This window comes from Phyllostomus hastatus, unplaced genomic scaffold (assembly GCF_019186645.2).
Source record: "Phyllostomus hastatus isolate PE091 unplaced genomic scaffold, TTU_PhHast_1.1 phas_contig_209, whole genome shotgun sequence".
Lineage (NCBI taxonomy): Eukaryota > Metazoa > Chordata > Mammalia > Chiroptera > Phyllostomidae > Phyllostomus > Phyllostomus hastatus.
This window is the reverse complement of record NW_025333735.1, coordinates 2147335-2173943: the sequence shown is the minus strand read 5'-3', so window position 1 is coordinate 2173943 and position 26609 is coordinate 2147335. Positions and strand designations below refer to the sequence as shown.

At 37.8% G+C, this 26609-nt stretch overlaps 1 protein-coding gene across 2 annotated transcripts in view; it reads left to right on the top strand.

The window, feature by feature from the left end:
* Positions 1-22127, top strand: part of LOC123816510 (calcium-activated chloride channel regulator 4-like) — a 43065-nt gene extending 20938 nt beyond the window's left edge. For both annotated transcript variants that reach the window (XM_045835513.1, XM_045835514.1), the window contains exons 3-14: positions 93-240; positions 3542-3650; positions 5067-5244; positions 5581-5799; positions 7773-7997; positions 12246-12423; positions 13879-13985; positions 16416-16631; positions 17231-17498; positions 19388-19558; positions 20706-20939; positions 21307-22127. In XM_045835513.1, the coding sequence (XP_045691469.1) occupies positions 93-240; positions 3542-3650; positions 5067-5244; positions 5581-5799; positions 7773-7997; positions 12246-12423; positions 13879-13985; positions 16416-16631; positions 17231-17498; positions 19388-19558; positions 20706-20939; positions 21307-21698 (2445 nt within the window). In that variant the 3' untranslated portion in view covers positions 21699-22127. The remainder of the gene's footprint in view (positions 1-92; positions 241-3541; positions 3651-5066; positions 5245-5580; positions 5800-7772; positions 7998-12245; positions 12424-13878; positions 13986-16415; positions 16632-17230; positions 17499-19387; positions 19559-20705; positions 20940-21306) is intronic.
* Positions 22128-26609: the final 4482 nt, after the last annotated feature.

The window sequence follows — 26609 nt, the reverse complement described above, 5'->3', positions numbered from 1 at the left end:
CCACTGTGCTGCAAATTGTTTCAGAGTTTTCCAATCTAAATGTTATCTTTTTATACTCCTAATGTTTTCAACATCTTTTTAAACATTCTCAGGCTGATGTTTTGGTCGCACCACCTATCCTACCAGGTAGAGATGAACCATACACCAAGCAGTTCACAGCTTGCGGAGAAAAAGGAAAAAACATTCATCTCACCCCTGACTTTGTACTTGGAAAAAAACAAAGTGAATATGGACCAACAGGTAGGAATTTAGGTCAACATATAGTTTGTAATGATTCCAAAAAGCAGCTGTGTACCCAGGTTAAGTGTACAAGCCTTAGAGCTCCCCTACTTACTGGCTCTGTGTGACATTCAACAAGTGAGCTAGCCTTTTTGAGCTTATTTCCTGTGAAATGGTGAATAGAGGTGTTACTACTTTATAGAATCGTTGTCAATGTTAAATTAGATAATCCACATAACTGTACTCAGTAGAGTGTCTACAGAGATTTGAACACAGAACAACAAAAGTCTTATTCTTACAAACCATACTTTTCAGATCTTAATTTTCCACTTCTCCACAGCTGGATGTTAATCAATCACATGCCACCTTGATGGAAGGTAAATGCATGAAAAGCTGAGAAAAAGCCTAGATGACAGTTCCCGGCCAAGAGAAAACACTCCTGGGCTGTAGTTGCTGATATTATCATTTAACTTCTTTGGTTGAACCAGATGTGCTCATCTATTCGTGATCACTTGCACCTATAAAAAATGGCAATTTCATCTAGTTCAATCCAAAAGTTAAGATCATTGGTTCAAATGAACTAAAGCACATTATTTCACATGTTGCTAAACAGGAAAACATGCCTGAATCCACAAACCCCAAGATTATCTCTCCTTCTTCCATTGTCCATTCAATGAGCATTCACTAAGTCTCTCATTTCTGTCACTCAGTTAGCTCCAGCTCTACCTGAACTTGATCCCCGCCCCAGTCTTGAAAGCTCCATCATCTCATCCCATCCCAATCTTGATTCTCCCCCATACTTTAGTCTGACCATGTTTCTTCTCCTCGGCACCTCTAATCTTCTGCTCCCTTGTAGCTTTAATTTTGTCCCTACCTGGCATGTCCAGCAAAGCATAAATAGCTCAAGTTCCTCAACATTTGTATCCTTATGTTTCACTCAACTTGCCAAATCCTCTCTGCTGAATTTCCAGCTAGTTTCCATTTGCCCCTGTTAATGTTTCCAAGACTGTGAAAGAAAATTACAAAATTAATTGGTATCATTACAAAAGCACTTTTTTCAAACTAGTGAAGCCCCCACAGCTACTCAGCAATATTGTACTTGCCTCTTCCAAATTCCCTTTCTCCTTCCTCAGCAACTGTTTTAAAACTTCTACCATATTTTTCAAGATCTCCAGTCACTTCATTCAATATCATCAATCAACAGATGCCTTCATTAAGAACACAGAACCCCTACCTTTTTCTTCTCTACTTCTAAACTCATGCCAGCCTTCACCTAATCTGGAAGAGGATTTTCTCCAGTTTTTAAAGATAACACCCCCACTTGAGCTCTTGCTCTTTGCTCGTACCCCTCCCCTCAGCCCTATTCCATAACTGACAGTTTCCCCCTCACTCTTAGACAGAGGTTCTCCTGTAATGTTAAACATGTGTTTGTGAAAAACTCACGTTCTAAAAAAACAGTGTTCTAACAACAACATGGCTCTTGAAAAGTAAGATTAAGAACATAGTGCTCAAAATATATGCAAGAAGTAATAAAATGATAACAACAACAACAATTACCTGGAAGTATATTTGAACCATCCAGGCATTAGCTTGGTTTGCTGGGGACTGCCATCACAGTGGACAGGAAAAGTAGACACACACAGAGTGGAATGCTGTCAGAATGAGCACAGGGCTAGCGGGAACTGAGACAACAACATACCTGATACTTCCAACTTCCCCTTCTCCATGTCTATTTCCTTGAAGCTTTGCTAATACTAATAAAACAAAATTCTACTTGGTTTTTCTTCCATCAAGCTGTGGGTTTACCTTTATTTTTCCATTTACCCTGAAATTTGTAGAAAAAAAAATGTTTTCATTCTAATCCCCTATAAGTTCATCTTAATAAAAGAATATATCCTATTCATTTTATATTTCCTAGTACCTAGTATAGTGTTAAGTATATAATTTATAATTATTTTCATATAATTAATGCTTGTAAGTCCTAAGTGTTATAAACTAACCACTTCATTTAGCTATCCTCAACATTATATATGATTTGTACCAGTGTTTTCTATGTTTTTTTTTTCATTATTGATTCCCCTGGGAAATAACTATAGACATTTTTAACATTTCGTTGAAATTTTAGTACCTCAAACTTTATATATCTGTTCATGTTGTTAGTAGGAGTTGTGGGAGGGGGGGCTCCACCTGGAGGGCCCCCCCCATCCACCACACATGAGAATAAGTCTACCAAGACATGATCTGCTTGGGGAGGAAAGGTGCCTGATTTCTCAAAGGAGAAGGACTAGGAGCCTTTTCCTCAAAGGGCTTTTATTGGGTTCAGTTTGCACAGGAATACAGCTAAAACACATCAATCATTGTCAGGCAGTAATGATCAAACAATAGATAAGTACAAAAAACTATGAAGGCTTATTCTGAGTCAGGGTCAGTTAGCTAAAGGGCTATAAAACTTTGGGAAACAAACTCATTTCATGCTTGAATCCTTATGACAAAATTGAGGGCATTCTAAACAAAGCAGGTTTCACAGGATTTTAGACATTCTTTCTTAGCCCTGATTCCTACCAACCGCCTATTCCTGCCCAGGGCTGCACCACCCTCCAGCATTGCTTCAGGCTTAAATCAGGCAGGGGAAGAAAGGCAGCCAAGAGATTAGGAGACTTCTTGCAGACAGAATGAAGACTCAGGCTGTGTCAAAGCTGAGGGGTGAGGGTCCATCACCCCCTTTTTCTGTAGCCCCCCAAGTCCTTCCCTGAGGGCCCCTTCATGACCATACCTGTCTTAGGTCATCCCTCCTTTGAGGAATCTTACCCATCTTTGGCTAATCAGTCATCTGCCCGGGGCCAAGCAGGGTGAACTAAAAGGGGGCAGAGGCAGCACCCCTGCCAAGGAGATAAGCTTTGTCCCCTTAGTGGCTTGGGTCCCAAGGTCTCTCAGTCAACTTTAGCCATGGGGGGTTACAGCTTCTGAAACCAGGCAGGGTGGCTCCCAAAAAGGAGTAAACTTTGGAGAACCAAAAACTATTGGAATATCTAAGACATTTTGTCCCCTGCCCCCAAGAACCAAGCCCAGTCTATTTCATCCATAGAATATACATACACACATAATAAATGTTTTGTTGATTTCACATGTTGTAGAAGTAAAAGATAATATACTATATACAATATTACAATTTAACATAATGCTATATGTTTTTACAAACAAAAATAAATAAATATTGTCACTTACTTAAAACCCAAATATAACTAGGACATTTCTTAAAATATGTGAAGGATGAATTTTGTCACTTGAATTTTGGTCATGTGTTTGGAATATTTTCCCACAGGTAGACTGTTTGTCCATGAGTGGGCCCATCTCCGCTGGGGAGTGTTTGATGAGTACAATGAAGAGAAACCTTACTACAGTGCTTCGTCAAAAAAAATTGAAGCAACAAGGCATGACCATTTAAATTTTCTTAAATTACTTCAGCCTGTTAACTTCCTCTTTTCCTTTGATTTATTTGAAATACCATTCATTTTGTCTCAATGTAGATAACAGCTGCTGTATTACAAAACAATGCTTTTCTGTTTTGTTTTGTTTTGTTTTGTTTTGTTTTGTTTTCAGAAAGTGTATCTCCAAGGACTAGTTGCCCATTTAAAATACAGATAACTCCAGGAACATTTGGAAGCCAAGGTGGCATACCTCTCCACTATGGCTGCCACAACTCATTTACGCTGAAGCTGTAAATGGAATCAACCAGCTTCAAGGACCCAACAGGGATTTCTTAGGATTTATAAAAGTTACTTTAAAATACCAACCTAATGTCACAGTTAATAAAAAGCAATCATTTCAGTTCTGAGGTCAAGAGAGCTGAATGGGTAGGAGAAATCTATCTAAAATTGTGTGCCATCAATTTAATCAATCTTAGATGCCCCACTGGAGCTGGGGACTTATTAAAAATGCACAAACTCAAAGATACATGATTTCAATGAAGGCCTTTTATCAGCTCATAGCACCAGTTTCAGGACACAGATTCTAAAGAGTGTTACATTGATTACATTTGTTTACATCACGTTCCCTCTGAATGTCTAGTTTCTACTGCAGAACATTCATCATGATTGTTAATATAGATGACATTATATTCACTGAGTTTTAGGGTAGTAGGAGCAAACATATATGTAGCAGCCTCCCTAAATCACTGTATAAAAAGCTAGTCACTGTTTCTTAAATATCAACTGGAAACACATGGAAAAGATGGGATGTATTCACATCCCAGCATGTTTGTTATATCCATGCAACATGGACATAATTGCAGTTCCATGCAATAAAACATATGTCTAGAATGCCTCCACCATTCTGTACTGTCCTAGGCAGTACCTCAGTCTTTCCTTCAGGCCGTATTTCACTTTGGATAAAAATGCTTCTTGACTAATCAAAACACTTGTAGTTATGTCACATCACATTCTTTTGGAAATATCTTCTTTGAAAATAACCTATGAAGAAGAAGCTAAGGTGGTACCAAGAGTAAATGGTTTCACAAGTTGCCTTGCCCAGATGCCTGTGAGGCATTTACTACCACAAGGCTACCAGGAGAGCTGTTAGGAAAAGGGGACCCTCCAGCCATTTGTGTAAGTAGGGCAGCAGCAACTTTAATCTCAGAAGTTAACTCAGCCATTGCATATGCTGGAGATACCACTTAAAATTTCCCTCTGAAATTTCTTGGAAAACAACCCCAGTAGAAATCCTTAAATTTTGCAGACAAATAAAAACAAAAATCTTGATGTAAGGATCCTTGTGAATAGAGAAACACAAGATTTTTAAAAATGTTAATGGTTAGATTGCCTCAAAGACTAACTGTTACCTATTTGCAGGTGTTCCACAGGTATTACTGGTATGAATAGAGTTTATAAGTGTCAAGGAAACAGTTGTATACTTAATAGATGCAGAATTGATTCTAAGACAAAACTGTTTGAAAAAGATTGTCAATTCTTCCCTGATAAATATCAGACTGAAAAGACATCCATAATGTTTATGCAAGGTATTGATTCTGTAAGTATGTCATACTTCATATTGTATATTTATAATCCAAGTACATGTTACCCTGTTTGCAAAATATCTGTGCAGGTGACCTGAACAATTAGATGTCTTGATATAGAATTCTTTGAACATTGACTGGCACATAGTAAGCACTCAATTAGTGTTACTTATTATTACTATTATTGAAAATCCACCTTACTATTTATTATCTGATTCCTCAATGAATTATATTGCATTAAATAAACAGCATATTTGCAGATCAGATGTGTTTATTTTTATCAACTTTTCAGTCAAATTTTAAATGCATTCTATATAAAACTTATTATTTTCATTTTATTAACCTTCAAGGTTGTTGAATTCTGTAATGAAAAAAACCACAACCGAGAAGCTCCAAGCCTACAAAATGAAAAGTGTGGTTACAGAAGCACCTGGGAGGTAATCAGCAATTCTGAGGACATAAAAAACTCCACACCTATGACGAGATCACCCTCTCCACCTGTCTTCTCACTGCTGCAGGCCAGAGAAAGAACTGTATGCCTAGTTCTTGATAAATCTGGAAGCATGGGGGTAAGTTCATACAGTAAGTCATGGGCCCATTTTTCCTAGATATAGTTACTAGTGGGCAGGGGGTGGGTCCCCCCACCGCCTACTTAGGGAGTAAATGCCTAAGAACACCCAGAACACTGCCTTCACCTGGGTTGTTAAACTGCATGGTGGCATAAGTCCCATCATGTCCTGGGATCAGGACCTCAGAATGGCCAGTGACTATTGTAATGAAAAAAGGATGGCAATAGAGTTTAAAAGTCCGAAGCTGAGGGTCTCTTTCTTTCTTCCAGAAAATGGAGGGTTTACATAGGAGGACTTTTAGGCCCATTAGTAAAGATTTAGTTAGAAGATTGGAACATAGATTGAAATATTGAAGTGTTTTCTCCTCTGCCCCCTTTACCTACTGGAAATACTTGACAGACATGAGGACAAAGTGGATTGCTGAACTCCTTTCAGAGTCAGTCTGCTTTATCATCTATTAAAGGACCTCTTAATGATCAGAGATACAACAAAAAGCATCACTATAAGGAAAACATGGTCAGATTTAGCCACTCATTCCTTCCACTGTCATTCAGTAAATGGCATGGTTCTAGGCTCCAGCAATAGAGATCCATACCCTTGAAGTGTTCACAGTTGCATTGCAAAAACTTCCCTTCCACATCACTTGGTTCACTCACACTCCTTCAAGATTTGGTACAGGCACCCAGCTCCTCCAGGAGAGGGACTGGCCTTCCAGGCTGGGCTGAAGGCCCTCTGCTGCTCTCCCACAATGAACTGTGCAAACCTCTATTACTGTGTATATATTGAAATTACACATTTGTCTGCCACTAGATGAGGCACCCCTCTAGGACTTGGAACCATATCCTCTAGGAACCAGTCCTTTACTACCTGAAACCATGCCTTTCTCATCTTTGTCTCCCTTTTGTCTCAAGTGAGATCTACCACATATAGGTGCTCAATATATAATTACTGAAATAAATGGCCTACAAAAAGAGCAGACATAATGTGATAAGGCATCCAGAAGGATGACACATTTGAGATAGAACTGAGCATGCTGAAGATCAGAAACAATATATTCGACAAATGGGGGATTGTGTGGATACTCAAAAGGGCAGAGAATAATCCACAATAGCACAGGGTTTCAGAAGAGCATCAGTGCTAAGCACCAGCACATAGAAATATCATTGGGGAGAAATGACAAGTGCAAGTTTAAAGGTAAAACAAAGTGACAGAGAGAGCCCTCAAAGATGGGGATGTAGAAGTCTCTCACTATGATCTGGATCTAGGGAGTTCAGAAGGGAATTTGGGCATGTGTTAAGGGGAGGTACTACAGATAAGTTGGTGCTGAGGAACTGGAAAAAGACAAACGTATGAAGAGACTTACATCTGGGCATGCACCTAGGTAAGAGGGATGTGAGTCTTAGTGGGTTACCAGAGAACCAATTCCGATTAATCCATTAGAGGAGAAATGGCAGGGAGAGGTTAGGAGCAGAAGAGGTAGGAATGGGGGCCTCTCAGAATTTAGCTGCAGCTCAAGAAGGTTTTAACTTTCAAATTGTTTAGTCTCCAATGGATGGGAAATTTTAGTCTCTAGGTGGAATCCTGATAGTGTGGTTTGATACCTGGGACCTAGGAAGTGGTTTCATCTTCATACTGGAGCAGTACTTAGGAAGTCTCTAAGGTGTGAATCATCACCCTGCAATTCCAAGCCAGCCCCTGAACCTGCACCTGCAGTTTGAGAGCTAAGTAGCCAAGAATCTCTGCTAGTTAAAAGCCTGTGTTCCTTAATATACTATATGTTTTCATAATGCACATAACTATATTTTTAAAATGTTATCAATTTAAAATTCCTTTCTTTAATAATACCAATTACCAATAAGAGAAATGACTAATAACATGAAATTCTTAACAGCTTCTGTTTACTCACTTTATGTAAACTGCTACTATTTTCCTGTCAAAACCACTTGGTTGTTTTTCTTGCCTTGTTCATTCAGGGTTCTGATCGCCTAAATCGAATGAATCAAGCTGCAAAGTTCCTGCTGCAGATTATTGGAAATGGAACCTGGGTGGGGATGGTGCACTTTGATAGTAGTGCCTCCATTAAAAGAGAGCTGATCCAAATAATAAGCACCAAGGAAAGAGAAATGCTCTCAAATCTCTTGCCTACAGCAGCTGATGGGGGAACTTCCATCTGCTCTGGAATTCAATCAGCATTTCAGGTGAAATTCATACTGCTTCTATAATTTGTTTGAATTTTTTAAAAGATTTTACTAATTTATTTTTAATGAGAGGGGAAGGGAGGGAGAAAAGAGAGGGAGAAAAGCATCGATGTGAGAGAAAACATCAGTTGCCTCTCCTATGTGCCCCAACTTACCTCTGATCCACATCCCAGGCCTGTGTGCTGACCGGGAATTAGAACAGCCACCTTTCACTTTGCAGTGCAACGCCCCATGACCTGAGCAACATCAGCCAGCGCTGTTTGTTTTTTTATTATTGGGACATTTTTCTATTATTCCTGCTGCCCATACCTGCTCACTAATTTTAGCATAACTAATTCACTTGACTTGCTTAATGGGTCAGTGACTCAGTGAATAAACTGATGGGTGAATATAGTACTATAAAAATGCCACTCAGTGTAAGTCCAGTGAAGTCAGGGACATTGTTTTTTTGTTTGTTTCTTTGTTGTGTGTGTGTGTATATGATTTTTTGTTTTTTTGACCTTACAATAGTCAGTGGTCAATAAATGTTAGTTAAATAGCTGTGATTGGGCAGCAAAAGTCATCAACATTTAAGGCAATGAAACAAGTTATATGGTAAGATTCCCCCTTGGGCCAATCTCCATTTTACTTTCTGTGACATTCAATTATGACAATAAGATGCTTACCTATTAAGGCAGATGTAGCAGGGACTGTTAGTCATGGGGTAAGGAACACAGGTGAGAACATGAGTTCTGACATCACAGTACTGACTGCTATTTCCCAGCTATGTGATCTTAGGCAACGCTTTTAGCACCTCAATGCCTTATCTACAGAATATGATCACATAAGAATGTCTACCTCATAGGAAATTATGGGAATTAAATGGAATATATTCAGATATGAGAACAATTATATTACATAGTAAATATATAATTGACATCTATTATCATAAATCTTATTTTTTCCAAATTTTCATCTTGAGCTTATAATTAATGTAAATGTGTCATTTTCCTGCTCAGAAATCTTTACTCTCCCCTCACAGGCAATAAGGTTAAGTCTGAATTCTTCAGTCTGATGTTACTCAAAAGTCTCTTACCCCCTCAGTAAAACTGCTCTCATCTCTCTTTCCAGCCTTTTTTCTCATTGCTCCCTTTCTGGTGCTCTATGCTCTAACCAATTTTCCACGCACATTGTGGTCCAAGCCCACCACGTACTAACAGCCTCCGTGCCTTTAACCAGGCAATTCCTCTCCCTAAGATGTTTCTTCTTTCCATCTTCACAAGCTAAGATTCTACCAATTCTTCAAAATCCTCGCTGCTTCTTGTAGCATTTCCTGCTGTTCCCACAACTATTAAATCTCTCTCCCTTATAAATTGTATAACATTTTAGTGTAGCTTCCTAGCATGAAGTCCTAGGTGAAAACTCCAATGATCACTTACTAGGCTTGCAGCACGAAGCATGATTCTTCATCTTTGAAGAATCATGCTTACCTCATTGGTCAAATGGGGTAATAAAAGCTAGCACATAGGGTTTTTCATGTTTTAATTTATTCAAGATATATTTATAGTAGGAAGTAAGGGGCAAACATATAGTTTATTCAACATATACTTATGTGCCAAGCAAAGCCTCTCTGTTCTTGTGGTGCATGTGATTTCAGAAAGGAATTGAAAATACATAAATAAATAAGTGAATAAAAACAATAATGGTAGGTTGTGAAGACAGTGTTGTAAGGAAACCAAACAGAGTGATGAGACAGAGTAACTGGGGAAGCAGGGGCACTGCCTACTTTAGGTGGAGGGGCCACTGAGACCTTCTCTGAAGGGTAACCATTAAGCTATGATTTGAAGGATGAGAAAGGGCAGTCAGTTTGGGCAGAGAGGCAAGTGCAAAGTCCCTTAAGAAAAGAACTGGATTATTCTACAAATTTATAAAGCTAATGGCACTGGAGTTTGACAAATGAGGGGGTGCAAAATGTAGTTGGCAGGTAGATAATGTCTAGATATTTCAAAGCTTAAAAAATATAAGAGGTTTTTATTTTATTTTAAGCACAACAAAAAGTTACTGAAGGGTTTTAAGTATCAGAGACTGATCATCAATTCATGTATTAAGAAGATGACTCTGGTTGCCCTGTATAAAATAAACTGTAGGGAGTAAGAACGGTAGTAGGATAGTGGTCTAGGGACAGACTGGGAGCTTGAACTTGAATTACACATTGTATAAAATACATTTAACACTTAGCAAGTACTTCAGAATAGCAGTATAGCACCATATAGCACTATAACACTGTGTTGTTACTCTTAAATGACAGAATATATTCTCTTTGCCACTAGTCTTTTCTCTCCTCAGTCTGTCACCTCTATCTCCATAAATATTTTAATGTAATCTTTATTGCATTTTTTATATTACCTTTTAGTCCTCTTACATTCCACTTCCCTCAGCAATCACCCCACTGTTGTCCATGTCCATGATTCCTTTTTCTTTTTTGCTCCATTTCTCCACCATCTTACCTCCCCCTCCCCACTAGCTGTCATCCTGCTCTCCATCTATGAGTCTGTCGCTATTTCGCTGGTTAGTTCAGTTTGTTCATTAGATTCCACATATGAGTGAAATCATATGGTATTTGTCTTTCTCTGACTTCCTCTATTTCACTTAGCATACGTTCTCCAGGTTCATCCATATTGTCACAAAAGGTAAAATTTTCTTCTCTTTTATGGTGGACTGGTATTCCATTGTGCAAATGTCCTATAGTTATTTTGTCCACTCATCTATTGATGGACGCTTGGGCTGTTTCCATGTCTTGACAATTGTAAATAATGCTGCAATGGACACAGGGGTACTTATATTCTTTTGAATCAGCATTTTGGGTTCCTTTGGATATATTTCTATAAGTGGGACTGCTGGGTCAAAAGGCAAATCCATTTTTAGTTTTTTAGGGTATCTCCATACTGCTTTCCACAGTGGCTGCATCAGTCTGCATTCCCTGCAATAGCACAAAAGGGTTCCCCTTTGTCCATATCCTCACCATCGCTTGTTGTTTGATTTATTGATGACAGCCATTCTGACAGGTGTGAGATGGTATCTCATTGTGGCTTTAATTTTCATTTCTCTGATGATTCAGTAAATATTTTAAAATTTCATTCCATCCTTGCCAGGAATGCAGGAGCCATGTAGTCCTGTTGAATCCCCAGCAGCCAAAACAGTGACTAACACATATTAAGTGCTTAGTGAATAACTAATACAAGAAAGGAAAAGGTGAAAAAAAGAGAAATCTGCTTATTCTTTGGATCTTGATTTTGCAATGAAATGTGCAGGGAGAATGTGATGGTGATGCCGTAAATATATAAAAGCATTTCCCATTTCTCAGTCGCAGTTTGTTAGGGATTTTCACACAGCAAACCCTTTTTTGCAAATCCACACACCTCCACTCCAACCTCATGGATGTCACTGATAAATCCATCAGTTTTTCCACTTGGCCTGCACTGAATTTCTCTAACTGGTATGCGAAGAAGCCACTACCAATTAAACCTGTCAGAGAAGATAAAATATAATTGCTATCCTGTGACAAATTCTCTTTATCCTTTTTTCACAGGAGCCTAGATTCAGAAATATGAGTGTAAACTGTTTGGCTTTCTAGGAAAGGGGTTCAAGGCACAAACAGAATTCCATCTAATTCATGTATCCTCTGAGCACCACCAATACACCTAGTTTTGTGCTTGTTACTTTTAGATATAAAATAAAAGTTACATAACAAGATTCTTAACCTTGACCTGTTTAGAACTTTCTATATCCTTTTTCTATAAGCATACTGAGGGTTCCCTAATTTGAAACCATTAAGATTTTTTTAATATTCAAGTGGTTTCATAATACATTTAGCTGTTATGCAACAGATTTTATATACTGAAGGCTTGTCACACAAGGTCTGGTCAAAGAAATGAGAAATATTTAACGCTACTCTGCAATTACATTTTTAGTGCCTGGTTGACCTGACTTCCCCAGACTGAGATGTCATTGTTATTTAACCCAAGTAGGGTGTTCCAAAGCCCCGCTCCCATGAAACTTCACTTGAGCAAATATTCTCTGTAGCAGATGGACAGAAAATACAATCATGTTTAACTTCCCTTAGGGGTTGTTGATTGCAGATTCTATAATTTGAAAATACAAGCTATCCCTTTTTTCTGCACATTTTTATTTATTTTCTCTGTACATCTTTTTCTAATTTCCTGTAAGTCTATTTCACCTAGGAATATTTTGTATTTATGCTCTGATTAGGTAATTGGAAAAAAGTACTCCCAAACAGATGGGTCTGAAATAGTGCTGCTGACCGACGGGGAGGATAACACTGCAAAAAGTTGTGTTGATGAAGTGTCAAAAAGTGGAGCCATCATTCATTTGATTGCTTTGGGACCAGATGCTGATGCAGCAGTCACACAGATGAGCGAAATAACAGGTAAAATATGGCCTGTATATGCCAGTCCTTTAATAGCAGTGTGTAAGTGTAGAGACTGACAACTTAACTTCTTTTGAGCTCTGAAGGCACTGTGCCAGGAGCTAGGGACCAGAATTAAACCAGACCTGATCTCTGTTTGCAAGGTGCTCAGAGTCCAGCAGACTAGAGTGACTAATAAATCTGCTAATCAGATAGCATAATCAGATAACATTCCTGCATAACAGGGGGACTATCTATGAGACAAGCCCTATGTGAGCAGAGGAAGCCATTAATTCTCCCAGGGTTGTATAAATCAGGGAAAGAAGGCATGAAAGGAGAGGCCAGGTGACCTCTGAGCTGGGCCTTGAACAAGGCATTGAATTCCTCTGGAGGAAAAGGGGTAGAACAGATGATCAGGTCATGAGTAGAAAAGTCATGTTGCAAGGACGATGCAAGGCACATGGAGGGGTAGTAAGAAATCCTGGAGACCAAAGTTTACTTAGGCTGCAGGTGTAGGGGGGAAATTAAGATTAACAGAGGCTCAGGCTGAACAGATCTAAATAACAAAAAGGTTCTAGATAAACATTTACTCTGGCAGCTATTATCTTAGATACCAACACTAATGATAAAAATGGATTACATGTTTTCAGTGCCTTCTTAAATATAGTAGAGAATACACAATATAAAACTTTTTGATATCAATTATTACAGGGCAAAAGTAGGTTTACAGTTGGGAATACTTAGGAGTACGTGAAACATACAGTTTACTTCTGTATTATTATTTATTAATTATTGCATTATTTTCCATATGGACAACTGTAAACCTACTTTTGCCCCACCCTGTATATTGAGTTGGTTTCTAATGCTACCAAACATACACTTGCTTTTTAAATGCTTACTTGTACAAACTCCCATAGATTCAAAGTGCTTTCATGGCCTTTGTAAACTTTATTTCTGTCCCAATTAGCCCTCCAAAGTACTACTTTTGGAGATTTGTCTCCATTGCTTACTGCGTTTCTCTCCCCTCATTACCAGCTGTTGTCAGGCTACCTCGATATAGCAGCTCTTTAACCATCCAAGTTTTCTGATTCTGACCCACTGTGGCTGGAAAATCTCAAAGCCAGCACTGTTAAGAACTGTATCATAAAGTAAAAATGAGGAATTCTTCAAAGGGACTGTGTGAAGTCTGAGAGCTTTAATATATGGAATTATAACATCTTTTCTTTAGATTCTATGATTATTTAATGCATTTCAACCACCTGAGATTTCTATAAGTGAAGTATAAAGGTAGCTTACACTTTCTGATTATCATACTTTCAAGTTAATATTTTAGAGTTATTCTTTACCTCTATCTGGTTTGGTTATATTTTAATAATATATACTAAAACTATTGTTTTATTTACCATTACCTTAAACTTACTAAGTTGTGGTAAGTACTTATTAGAGAGCAGCCTACTTAATGTATTTACATTTTAGGAGGAAGACATTTTCTTGCCTCAGATAACGCTGTGAACAATGGCCTCATTGATGCTTTTGGGACCCTTGCATCTGGAAACACCGCCACTTCCCAGAAGTCTCTTCAGGTCTGAGTTCCTATTCCTCAGGTTTTTGTGTTTGCATTTAGTCATAAACAAGAAAATTACCTTGGTTGTTACAAGTTTTGAGTTCTGTATATTTCACAAAGTAACTTGTTAATTAAACGAAAACTTAAGTATAAAATACAAATTATTCTTTAGATATGGCCAAATTAAATAGTAAAATAATGAAGTAAGTAGTAAAATAGCAGACATTTTTTCTTTTTCTTCTCACATAGTGTTGGGTTGCAGGATAACATCAAAATGTTAAATTTTTCCATTAAAAACTAGACTTTGTCCTATAATATAGCATCCACTTTTCTGTGAATGCTTAAAAAACTACCATACTTCTAAGATTTCTCACACCCTACATTGCTGTGAAATAAATTGAAATTAGATGAATTAATTCAAGAACATGGTTTGCAATTGGAAGAAAAGTATCTTGGAAAGAAATTTATCTGAAGAAATAGAATGAATAATCATTACACATCTAAAAATTTAGGGGTTGCCTTAATGTCTTTGACCACTCTTTTCACTGGCTTTCTATTTTATTCACCTCTCCTCTGAACTCAACTTCTGTTTTCATCCAGATTTAAATAACACCCTCATTTTCTGTTACTTAGACTCAAAATCTCTGACTAAGCTTCAATTCTTTATTCATGGCTCATGTGAAATGTCAACACAGTCTATTTCCTTGACAGTGTTTTTTCCAAAATTCTGTTTTTATCCATATCAGTTCCCACCAAGTCTGTCATGTCACCATATGTGAAGACTTACCTTCCATCTTCCCATTTTTAGATCACTGCCTACATTAAAACTTGACATGATCACCTAAAAAAAACCTATTTTCCACTAGTCTCCAACAATGAAGAGCACATAGATTATAAAACGCAGGATTAGGATTCTATGAGAAGATTGATATAGAGATCTGGTTTGTAGCTTTACATGGCAAACAGATTAAAGAGTGGTTTGGGATCCAGCCTGGCAGTGTATGGGGGAATAAACTGAAGGAGAATAAAACTAATTTCTGAGGGTTTCACTCTGGTTGTCTTACAAAACAATGCTACTACTGTCTAAAATTGACAAGTAAAGAGGAAAAATTGATTGTGAGGATATTATTTTGTGTTCTGTTTAGAATTTAGTCATTTTTAGTGGACAGTGGGACATTAAAATGGAATATTCCAAAGAAATTTTAAATATAAGAGCAGGATGTGGAAACTCACCATGGAAGAGACATTTGCAAAGAGGAAGTGCCCAAAGCTTTTTAGATATACTTCATACACTGTAGGGAAGGGGCAGAAAGGTTTTGTTCCCCTCACTTAAAATGGCAGCCAGAATACACAGGAGAGGGTGCATCTCACTCTTTACTCAGCTATTTTCCCTACTACTATGTAGCCAAAGGCTTCTAACTTTCCTACACTTTCCTGATGGAGAGTCTAAAAAAGTCACTCACTTTCAGACTTAACTGGATAATAACACTTTGTCCACTCAAAGACATGTCTACCTAACACAGGACTGGGGTTTTTGTCACTGCAATGACGTTTCAATGGTAGAATTCACTCTCTTCTCTCAGCACTGATATGGAGGTATATTTGGCTAAAGACTGGGTTGGAGCAGAACTGAAATTCCCCATCATTTTCTGAAATGACACATCTATGGAAAGCACCTTCTTGGTCAGTAGATAAAGTCTGCTGTGCTTGACGAAGAGCCATCCACAAAGACATGAGAAACTTTCTTTGAGGCTCCTCTCAGAGAAAGGTTCTAATGTTTGCTTCTCAAGATTGAAACCTTCATAAACATCATTTTGCCCTCTTTGCACTCCTCTTGGACTTGTTTATTGTCAAGGGTTACTCACTCTTAAATGTGCAAAAAATTATTTGAGGATTTCACACCAGAAAAAAATATCCTTGAGTGCTGGACCCAGGAATTGCTAGTCCTGGCCTTACTGGGTCTCTGCTCAAATATTGTAGCCACCATCAATAAGTCTTTTCCTTTAGGTCATCAAGAAGTTGGGTAAATTGAGGGCAATTCATACACACACACACACACACACACACACACACACACACACACACTCACATCCTACAGCTAATTCTTCTTTGACTTTTAGCACCCTTTAATTCTAAAGGCTCAGGTGGGTGTTTATGAAACATTTGAGAAAAAATAATATGGCCATGTCTCCAACTGTAAAACATATTCTCCTGTTCTAATGCTTTTATTATCCTCTGTCCTTCCCTCAGACCCTATGTTTCCATACCTCCTACCTAATAACTGTCATAGCCCAGTCAGCTTTCAGACAAGTCACAAGCCTAAGGAGGTATGGCCTATATAAGCTTGTTCTCACACCAGGCCAAAAATTAAAAACTGTGTTTTAAAAACGATAAAGAATAAAATTACTCTTCTCTCCAGTCATTAATTTTTAAATATATATTTATACAGCTTGAAAGTAAGGGATTAACACTCAGCAATGATATTTGGATGAATGGAACTGTAATAATTGATAGCACTGTGGGAAAGGACACATTTTTCCTCATCACGTGGAAAGGACAGTATCCCATCATTTCTCTCTGGGATCCCACTGGAACATCAATGGGAAATTTCACAGTGGACCAAGGCTCCAAAATGGCCTATCTCAGTGTTCCAGGAACTGCAAAGGTAAGCATTGAGCTTTTTGATTCCCACACAAATCTGTTTCATAGCTTAAAATATATTATTTAATATCATACATATGAGTACCAATACTTGTGTCATCTTCAAAATTAAGATAAAATATAATGTACTTTCTATGCTGGTATGGTCCTGAAAATTATGGGGGCAAGAAGAGGAGGAAAGCAACTTATACATTAGAAGGAAGGAACAAGGGAAAAATGTAGGTAAACTAAGAATAACCTTGAGGAGGCAATGCAGGGAGTCTGTGAAACTTGGTGTGCAGGTAGTCATTCCTTATTAGCTCTATCATAGAATCTGTGAAATCTGAGGTCAAAAAATAAAACCAAAACCACCACAAACTTTTTGAAACTTACTTTCCCCAGCTAAGATTTCACAAGGTTTGGACACCATGCATGACAATAGCCAGGATGCCCTGTCCACATCACCTCAACTTTCATCTTTTTACCTCAAAAAAACCTCAAAAGAAATCTCAAAATCTTGTTTATTCTGCATCACATTTCTAAGATTTATTTTAGAGTTGAATCATGGACATGCAGAAAATAGTTTGATCTTGGATACTTACTATATTTCCATTGAATTTTTAGGTGGGTGTTTGGACTTACAGCATTCAAGCCAAAACAAACCCAGAAACATTAACTATAACAGTAAATTCTCGGGCTGCAAATTCTTCTGTGCCTCCAATCACAGTGAATGCTAAAATGAATAAAGACTCAAACAGCTTCCCCAGCCCAATGATTGTTTATGCGGAAATTCTACAAGGGAATATACCCATTCTTGGAGCCAATGTGACTGCACTCATCGAATCAAATAGTGGAAAAACAGAAGTTTTAGAACTTTTGGATAATGGTGCAGGTAACTTACAGGGTTTTTTTTAAAGAATAAGCTTATATTTTCATAACTCAAAATATGCTATGGGTACAGTGGCAGTGTGGGGGAGTGAGAGACACCAAGAGAAATGATGCAGATTATAGATGATCAGCAGAACCAGCAGGAAATTCTATCTGGGTAAAACCTACAAAGGGATTAGCAAATGTCTTGTACATAATAACACTCAGTACATGTTATTTGTCAACATTATTGTTTGTCATCGAGACTATCAATGTCTATCACCAAATAGAAAGGTCTCATTCAAGCAACTGAGGACAGCATCAAGAATTCTGAACAAGTGTTTCTTAGGGGCACATCATCAAGTTTGGCCAGAGAGAGTGAAGCTCAACAGCCATAAGTGGTTAAGTGGTAGAACCTGGGTCCCCAGCAAAGAACCAAGGACAGGCAAGAGTAATTCCAAACTACACATATAATCCTGGAAACTGAGGCCCAAGGGCAGGGAGAACTGCCACAAGAGAAGAGGGGACACCACAAGGGCATCAGATACACTTTCCTGCCAGGTCTGACTGGCAAGAAACAAGACACAGCATTGGCCATGCTGTCTCCATGGTCTCTATGGATGAGTGGTGCTTGAAGACCTTTTCCATAGACTCTGGTTTATTCTGGCAACTGAACCATCTTTTGAGAGGTGAGTGAGTAAGGGAAAAACCAGTCTGATAGACATCTAAATTATCACAGAATTTCAGTATCATGCACAATGTAATTAATTCAGTCAATTAATAATCCTATCATCAGCAAGAGTTGGCCCTTTGAAAAACTTAGAAGGTAAAATTATTCTTTGGTTCACCTCAGTGACTTCACCTGATATGACAGTATTTTCCTCAACTCTCCTCTAATTCTTCCTTTTCCCTTATCCCTTTCATGCCATTAAAACTTACAGGTATCTTGTAATTTCTCAAGATTTTACCAGGTGGTTACTCAGCCTATTTGGAATGCCTTTACCTAAGGATATATTGGTCATTGTCAATGACTTAAAGCAGGGCTTTTAAACTTCAGCTAACAAAGGAACCACCTGGAGAATTGTTATAACACATCATGCTGGGCCTTTTTCTAGAAAGTCTAACAAATTTGCATTTCTAATACAATCCAGGGAGGTGCAGATGCTGTGGGTCCAAGGACCTCTTTTCAAGAGCCTCTGTCTTAGAATGTTAATGCCCTGAGGACTGTGTTTGCAATTTAACCAATAAATTCAGTACTTGTAATACCAAGAAATATACTTGTGATACATACAGTTCTCCTAAAGTCCCCCAATAGTTTATTCTAATAAAAGATGGGTCTTTCCACTATCAGGAACCATGAAGTTCATGGATCAAAGAGCAAGAAGTGAGGATAAAAAAAAAGGAGTAGTAGAGATTATGTCAAAACAAGTAATTTATAGGTGATTATAGTGAGAATTAAGTCTTATGCTAATATACTTTCTCTCTAGTGGAGAGCCTTCTGACTTGAACACAGATGACATAATTGTGTTTAGATAAAGTAAGAGCTGCAAACCAACCACTTGGCTGAGAAATCCTAAGAGTACTACAATAACCTGCATATAAGTTGATAAAGTGAAGGTATTTATTATGCACACATCAGTATCAGTGTGTATATTTGTGTAGCATGTATATTACAAAATAATATATAATTTATACATGTGTTATATGTAAATCTATAGATCATAACTCAAGGATATCAATTTAACAATATACTGGTTGATAGAGTGTAATGGAAATATTCCCCAAGGGGTCAGTCACAAAATGGGGAGCCCAATCTAGGCAATAGGCTTACAAAGGCCGTGTGCTTGACTCTAAAAAATGAATACATGTCTCTTTCTTTACACTAATAATTTACTCCTTCATTTCTATAACAAGGTGCTGATACTTTCAAGAATGATGGCGTCTACTCCAGATATTTTACAGCTTATTCAGTAAATGGCAGATATAGCTTTAAAATACGGGCTCATGGAGGAGCAAACGCCGTCACACGAAACTTAAGGCATCCACCAAACAGAGCCGCATATATACCAGGCTGGGTAGTGGATGGTGAGTAACTCATGATCTCTGAAACCCAGTGCTGGCTGGAATAATCGTGAGTTGACATGATTAAGACTTCAAACATTTTACAACTCAAAGTATAGCTTTTCCCATTTCTGGAATGAAGGTCTCAGTCATACTGGGGTTTGCCTTCAAATTAACCTATGCTGTGGTACAATGTCTGTCATGTAGTAAGCATTCAATAAATGTCAGCCATTGTATTCATTTGGAGCTCCTACCTGTAGCAATAATAACATGCCAGATTTCCAACTAAGGGTAAAGAAAATAGGCTAATTTGTTATGTACCTAAGCATATACCAGTGGTGAAATTTATCCTTCAGATTACGTAAAAAATACATAAATGGGTAAACATTTATTTTGAATATTTTTACTAAGTCAAAAGAAAATATGTATTGAGCAAAGTGGTGATAACAATTAAGAAAGCAATTCTTGTTAATTTTCCCTTGTCTTTTCTCTTATCTTGTGACTTTTAGGGGTTTTCTATTAACAATTGGAATATAACCTGAAGTATTTGTGCCTTAGCACCTGCTACAGGGAGGAAGGAAGAAACTGGCACAAGTGTTTAGAAGGGAGCGGGTAGTAATTTCCCCAGGCTTATTCCCAGCTTAAAGAGAAGATGAGAAATAAAGAAACTCCTCTTTTAAAAAAAAAAGCACATATTGAATTGTATAACATTATTCCCATTCAGGGAAGCTTGGTCCGTATCCATTTATATTCTATAATATCCTAGGCAGGATGCTAAAGAAAACAAATTCTCCAACCAAAGGGATGCTTATAACTTTGTTACCAGACTTAGTAAAATGTTATGTGAATACATATATGGAGGGGCTAAAGTAGGGTTACAGCTCTTCATATGGGAAATAATACAATAATTAATAAATACTGCAAGAATAAATTTGTTTCACATACTCATAACTGTAAACTTACATTTGCCTCATTCTTTGTATATATTATATATACTATATTTAATATATAATACCATATATATAGTATACACCATATCCTACATATTATATGTAGTATATATACTATACACACATATATAAAAGCAGAGGATGGGAATTAATGGGATGGGAATTAATTTGAAAATACTAATAGGTTGTGCTCGTTGTAACCAAGGAAACTTTTAATGCAGGGGAAATTGAAAAGAATCCACCAAGACCTGAAATTGATGAGGATATTCAAACAAACTTGGAGAGTTTCACCAGGACAGCATCTGGAGGTGCATTTGTGGTTTCAAATGTTTCAGCAACTCCTTTGCCTGACATGTACCCACCAAGTCAAATCACAGACCTGGAGGCCACACTTGATGGGGCTGTGATCAGGCTGACATGGACAGCACCAGGAGATGATTTCGATGTTGGAAAAGGTAAGGATGAAGTGTTATGTGGCATTGACTAAGCGGAAGATGCTTATGCAAAAGCAGCGGTAAAAGGGTGGATGGGAAGAGAACAATTTTTCATTGATAATTCAGTCATCTATTAATTTTATAATCATATATTTTTCAATCAATCAAATATGACACATTTTAATTGGTCTCACTTTCAAACAAAGAAGGTAGCAATGGCAAAGTTTAAAAATGATACTTCTGCTTATATTGAAACATTAGTAAGCCTTTGGATATGAGTACAAACTTGGCCTCACTAAACAATATTTTGAGGAAAGTGAATCAAAAAGGAATTTAACATGGTGTGCTCTAGTTTCTAAACTTCATTTACATGTTTTTTTTTTCTCAGTTCAACAGTATATCATAAGAATAAGTGGAAATATCCTGGAACTAAGAGACAATTTTGATGATGCCCTGCAAGTAAACACTACTGAGCTGTCACCAAATGAGGCCAACTCCCAGGAAAACTTTGCATTTAAACCAGGAAATATCTCAGAAGAAAATGCAACCCACATATTCATTGCCATTCAAAGTGTGGATAAAAGCAATTTGACATCAAAAGTATCCAACATTGCACAAGTAGCTTTGTTTATTCCTCAGGCAAACCCTGATGACATTCCTCCAAATCCAGGCCCCAATGGAAATCCGAGTCCTGATGAAAATCATCCTAATTCTGGAATTAACATTTCTTCTTTGGTGTTGTTAGTGGTTGGGTCTGTAGTAATTGTTAGTATTATTTGAAGTGTCACCATTTGTATCTCAAACAAGAAAAAAAATTCAAGCAGACCTAGAACAAGGTTTTACAACACATCAACAACAGAAGTGAAGAATATTTCTGAATTTTAAATTTATCCTGTGTGATCATGAAGTCATACAAATAATTGTAGCAGTTCTAGAAGGGATAATAAGTACAAACATCCAGGGGTATTTGAAAAATTGTAAGTCAGTACTAAAATTTAATCAGTTTATTGACTCATTGTTTTGTTTATCAGAAAAAATGATGAATAAAAACCTTTTTTACATTAATATCAGGTTGTGTATTATCTGGTAGAACAGCTGTCTACAGTAGTACTTCAAATTTCATAAAAATGTTAAAAATTACGTGAATAGTCAAATACAAGTGTAAGAAAGCAAATAAACTCTACTTGAATAAAAATGAATTTGGTCTTAGAAGTTTTAGGTGTAATTTAATGTTACTGCATTCATCCAAAGTTTCCAGTTATGCACTACTATGTGTAATATAAACAAGGTCAAGTTCACTGCAATTCATTGACATGGAACTACTAGCAAAAAAATCAGCTACCACCTGTCAAACCTATCTCTCTTACTCCAGTTCAGTATAATCAGATATATTTCAGATAAAAAAGAAAACTAAAATTTTAAAAATGTTTAATTATCACTGAGTCATAGTCTATAAGTCACAACCATAGTAATGAATGAGATCAATTAAAGAGAGAATGTAGGTTGGGAAGAGCAGGTTCACATGGTCAGCCAGGGCCAGGCCTACAGAGACCCTAAAGATGCAAACAAAATGAAACACAGAGCATGGTGCCCAGAGAATTTTCATTCATGCAGTAGGTGGACTTAGGAGTCCAAGATTACCAGCATATGGTTACCTGCTCTTCCAATTAGTGGTCACCTCACTTTGCACAGAGAGTTTCACCACCATAATTCAAATCCCTGAGGAACCTGAGAGGCAAAAGATCAGCATCCATCATTTGCTTCCTTATCTATTATAACCTTAGCAGGAATTATTTAAAGGTTTGGAAGTAAACAAAAATGAAAGCCATATAAACCAAGTCCTGGGGTCACTTTTACCATGTAAACATAAAACAGACTTTTTGACCTGACATAATTAATTTGGTATGATTAGCAGGATTGACAAAAAGGGCCCTGTGTTTGAAATTGGAAGTAGTAAAGAAGCAAGGGAAGAAAAAATAAGTAGGAGACCCCCAACTACTGGTGTGGTTGAGTACTCTCATAGCAATCTTTGGAAAACAAGCTGTGCAGTAGGGCATTTGGACACAGAGCTGTAGAAGGTCTGTTTGCACATGATTTCCTTTAGTGGGCTGGCACCTACTCAGCCACTAAAGCTAGTAGCTAGTAGCACATAGCTAGTAGCTATGAATGTACAGGTGAACCTGGGGAACATGAAGAAAAGGGGTAAGTGTAGGACACCTGGCCTTTTACTGAGAGGGAAATAAATGCCTAAAATTGGGTGTTGGCAATAGAGATAATTCACAACAGCTAGATTTTCCTTGTGTCCTTCCCACCCCACCCCCAACCCCAGCTCTACTAAAGCCTACCAGCCTGGTTATAATTACCCTCCCAGATACTTCAGTCCAATGCTCATGTGGGTCTCAGTAATGGGCTCTCCCCTCCAGGTCAGGCATTGGTTTAGATCTATTTCTAGGACTGCATCTAGTAGTTAATAGTGAATTAGTAAGATTCAGAAAAATAACTGAATGATTACATTGTCATAGTCAGTGTTGAAATGACACTCCATGTTCAAAATTAATAAGAATTTCAAGATGGCAACAGCAAAGTATTAATCCAAGTATAGGGACCCTCTAAGCATGGGGTTCTGTACAAATGCATAGATCTCATGCCCACTAAGCCAACCTCTCTCACTATGACACAGGATCTCTCATTCTTAGGCTGTGAGGTGCTTTTCATTTCCAGGAAAGCCTCTTGCCACCACCCCTCCACTTTCAAGTCCTGTAGTCACATGGATGATTCATGCTCATCCTTCAGCTCTTAAAAGAGGTGTCACTTCCATGGGAAGTATTTCTTAACTCTCCCAGTCCCCCTCTGACGGGATTAAATTCCTCGCACTATGCTGCTGGTGGAAATGGAGTGCTTTAAGAGGGTAACAGGGAACGCATTTTGAGAGACTAACATGTGGGAGGTTGAGGTTATATGGTAAGACTCATTGTAGAAGCAAAATCAAAGGACTGCCCACGGGTTCCCACTATTCCATCTCCATCCATCCCACCATGGAAAAAGTTCAGACCTGTCTTCATCAGCCTGAGAAATAGGGCCTCTGTCTATGTCTCTGTCCTCATCCAGGTAGCTGTCTGTGCTCCCAGCTATACTCTGGCTGGCTGTGTGCCCAAGGTGGTTGGACCTGGGCTCCAGGGCCACATGGCTGCTATGGAGAGAAAACACACGAGCAAATGGGATGAGTGTGGTAAGCGTGTGTAAGAGAGGGAAAGACAGAAGAGAGCTTTGTTAAGCTTGGGTTGTATTATCTTGGGATTGGGAAGAAGTGTCATTTCAAGCTAACCAGTCAACTTCCCAATCTTTCATGGGCTTCTGATGTGGTCACCCCTAACCAATCTATTTCCCTGACCTTCTGGGATTCTGTGTCCCTTATCCAATCCAATCCTTTCCCCAGGCTAGATGGACAGGCTTCTGTAGAAGCCATCTTAGTTCCTACTGCTCATGCCTTAAAGTAAAATTACCTCCCCCTGCACTGTCTTGACTTCCACTTGGCATGTGCCCAGCAGAGGAGTGTCCCCTGCTGTTTTTATTCCTCCCTGGAATGATCCTTCCTGCCTGCCTTGGGTAATTAGGTCCTAAGGATGGAGAATGCCCTGGGAAATGTGTGAAGCTATAACTTTCCAGTAAAGCAAGTTTATTATCTAATTCAGATCCCAAGTTTATTATGCTTAATAATATCTGATCCCCTTTGCTCCCTTCCTTTATTAATATCTAGCTACCTATACTAACAACATCACCTCATTCTTACCTCTGGGGTAACACAAACTTTTGCATTTTAATTTATTCTACTTATCTCCCTCCAGATAGTGAGCTTCCTGAGGGCAGGAGACAATCTCCTATCATCATATTACCAATGCCTATCATATTGCTCAGTGAATATTTGTTAAATGAAAGCATGAAATGTGTCTTCTCCAGAGTATCAGTCATAAGGTATCAATCCCAGAGCTGGCAAAAGGACCACCAAAAAAGTACCAGTAACAACCTTACTTTATGAATTTAAATCACAGGAATATAATAATATACCTCTTGATAGGAATGCTGAGTTATCCCATCTAGTGAGGAAAGGGCATCTTGAACTATATCCTCATTTTTATTGCAATAACAAAGTTTGGCTTAACATGTCCTCTTAATTAAACTCCCAATTAGCCTTCAGCCTCTATTTAGGTTGATTCAAATTTTGTATGAATTTACTTCCGCCTAGCATACTTCTCCAATCCCATTTTCCTCTACGGCCCTGTTTACACCTGCACAGGCTTTATTTTTATCTTTCAAATCAGTTTCAAAAATATCAAGGCCTGACTCATTCAAAGCAGCTAAAAACTTATTTCACACTTGAGAAATGCAGCCCCTCCCTGCCCTGCTGTGTCAGCCTGCCACTCTTCCTGCTCTCCTACACAAACAGCCACACTGACCCACCCAGCTGCCTGCTTTCAAAGCCAGAAGTCATTTTTTATTTGATGTTTCTGTCTCCTCTACCTGATTTTTCATGGCTGACTCTTTTTCAGATCTGTTTAAATATCACTTCAGCTATCCCTGTCAACCCAGCCTTAAGCAGCAACTCACTCACCATAATATCTTTCTTTACAAAATTCTCTTATAGCTTTTAACACTACCTGATATGTTTTAATTTTTAATGGACTGTTAGGATGTTTATTGTTTATTTTCCCTATGGAATATAAGTTCCATGACAGCAGTGACCTGCTGGTTTTCTCACTTTATGAACTAAAACTCATCGTGCTACGTAGTAAATTCTCAATTATTGACTGTTGAATGAAGAGATAAGGGATAATAAACTGGTTATTTTATTTATGTTCTCTACTATGAGAACATAAAATCAGGCCAAGGAGAGTTATTTAAAGTATTTATATTATGTAACACCTCATTTATATCTTTTCCTGCCCCTCCCTAGAGCATAGCACATGCAAACCTTGGCTTCTGTCATTTGCTAGATGTTTTCACCAATATATTCATGTAATCAGAACCATTATCAGGGCAAACACATTACCAGCCTCCCAGATATCCCCTTTCTGCTCTCTTTCAGTCACTATCTCCCCAAAAGATAAACATTATATTGACTTCTCATAGAATAGATTGTTTTAGCTATTTAGGTACTCTATATGAATACAATCATATACAACATATTTTTGTAACTGACTTCATTTACTCAGATATGTATGTGAGATGCATCCATATTGGGGGTAGTTGTATTTTGTTGATTCCATGACATACAAGCTATTTGAATTCAACATTCTATCATTAACATTGAAATGTGAATGAATATATACATGCATCATATATGAATGTAACAAAATTTATATAAAGAAATGTAGAATCTTTCCAATTTTGCACCCTTTTAAAAAATGTTCTCTGAGATGGACATTCTTATAGCTAAGTCTTAATTTATATTTTTAACTAACTGGTTACTCTAAAAATAAATTCTCAGAGCTTCTGGTCAATACAGTAATGTAAGCAGACATGGCTCACCTTTTCACACAATGACATCAAAATTCAACTAAAATATAGAACCAACATTACTCAGGAACATCAGAAATCTACTTGAATGGAAGTCTGACAACTACAAAATCCAGTAGAATGAAAGTCTGACAACTTTGGAATTGAAGAAACCACATCCACCCAGACTGGTAAGAG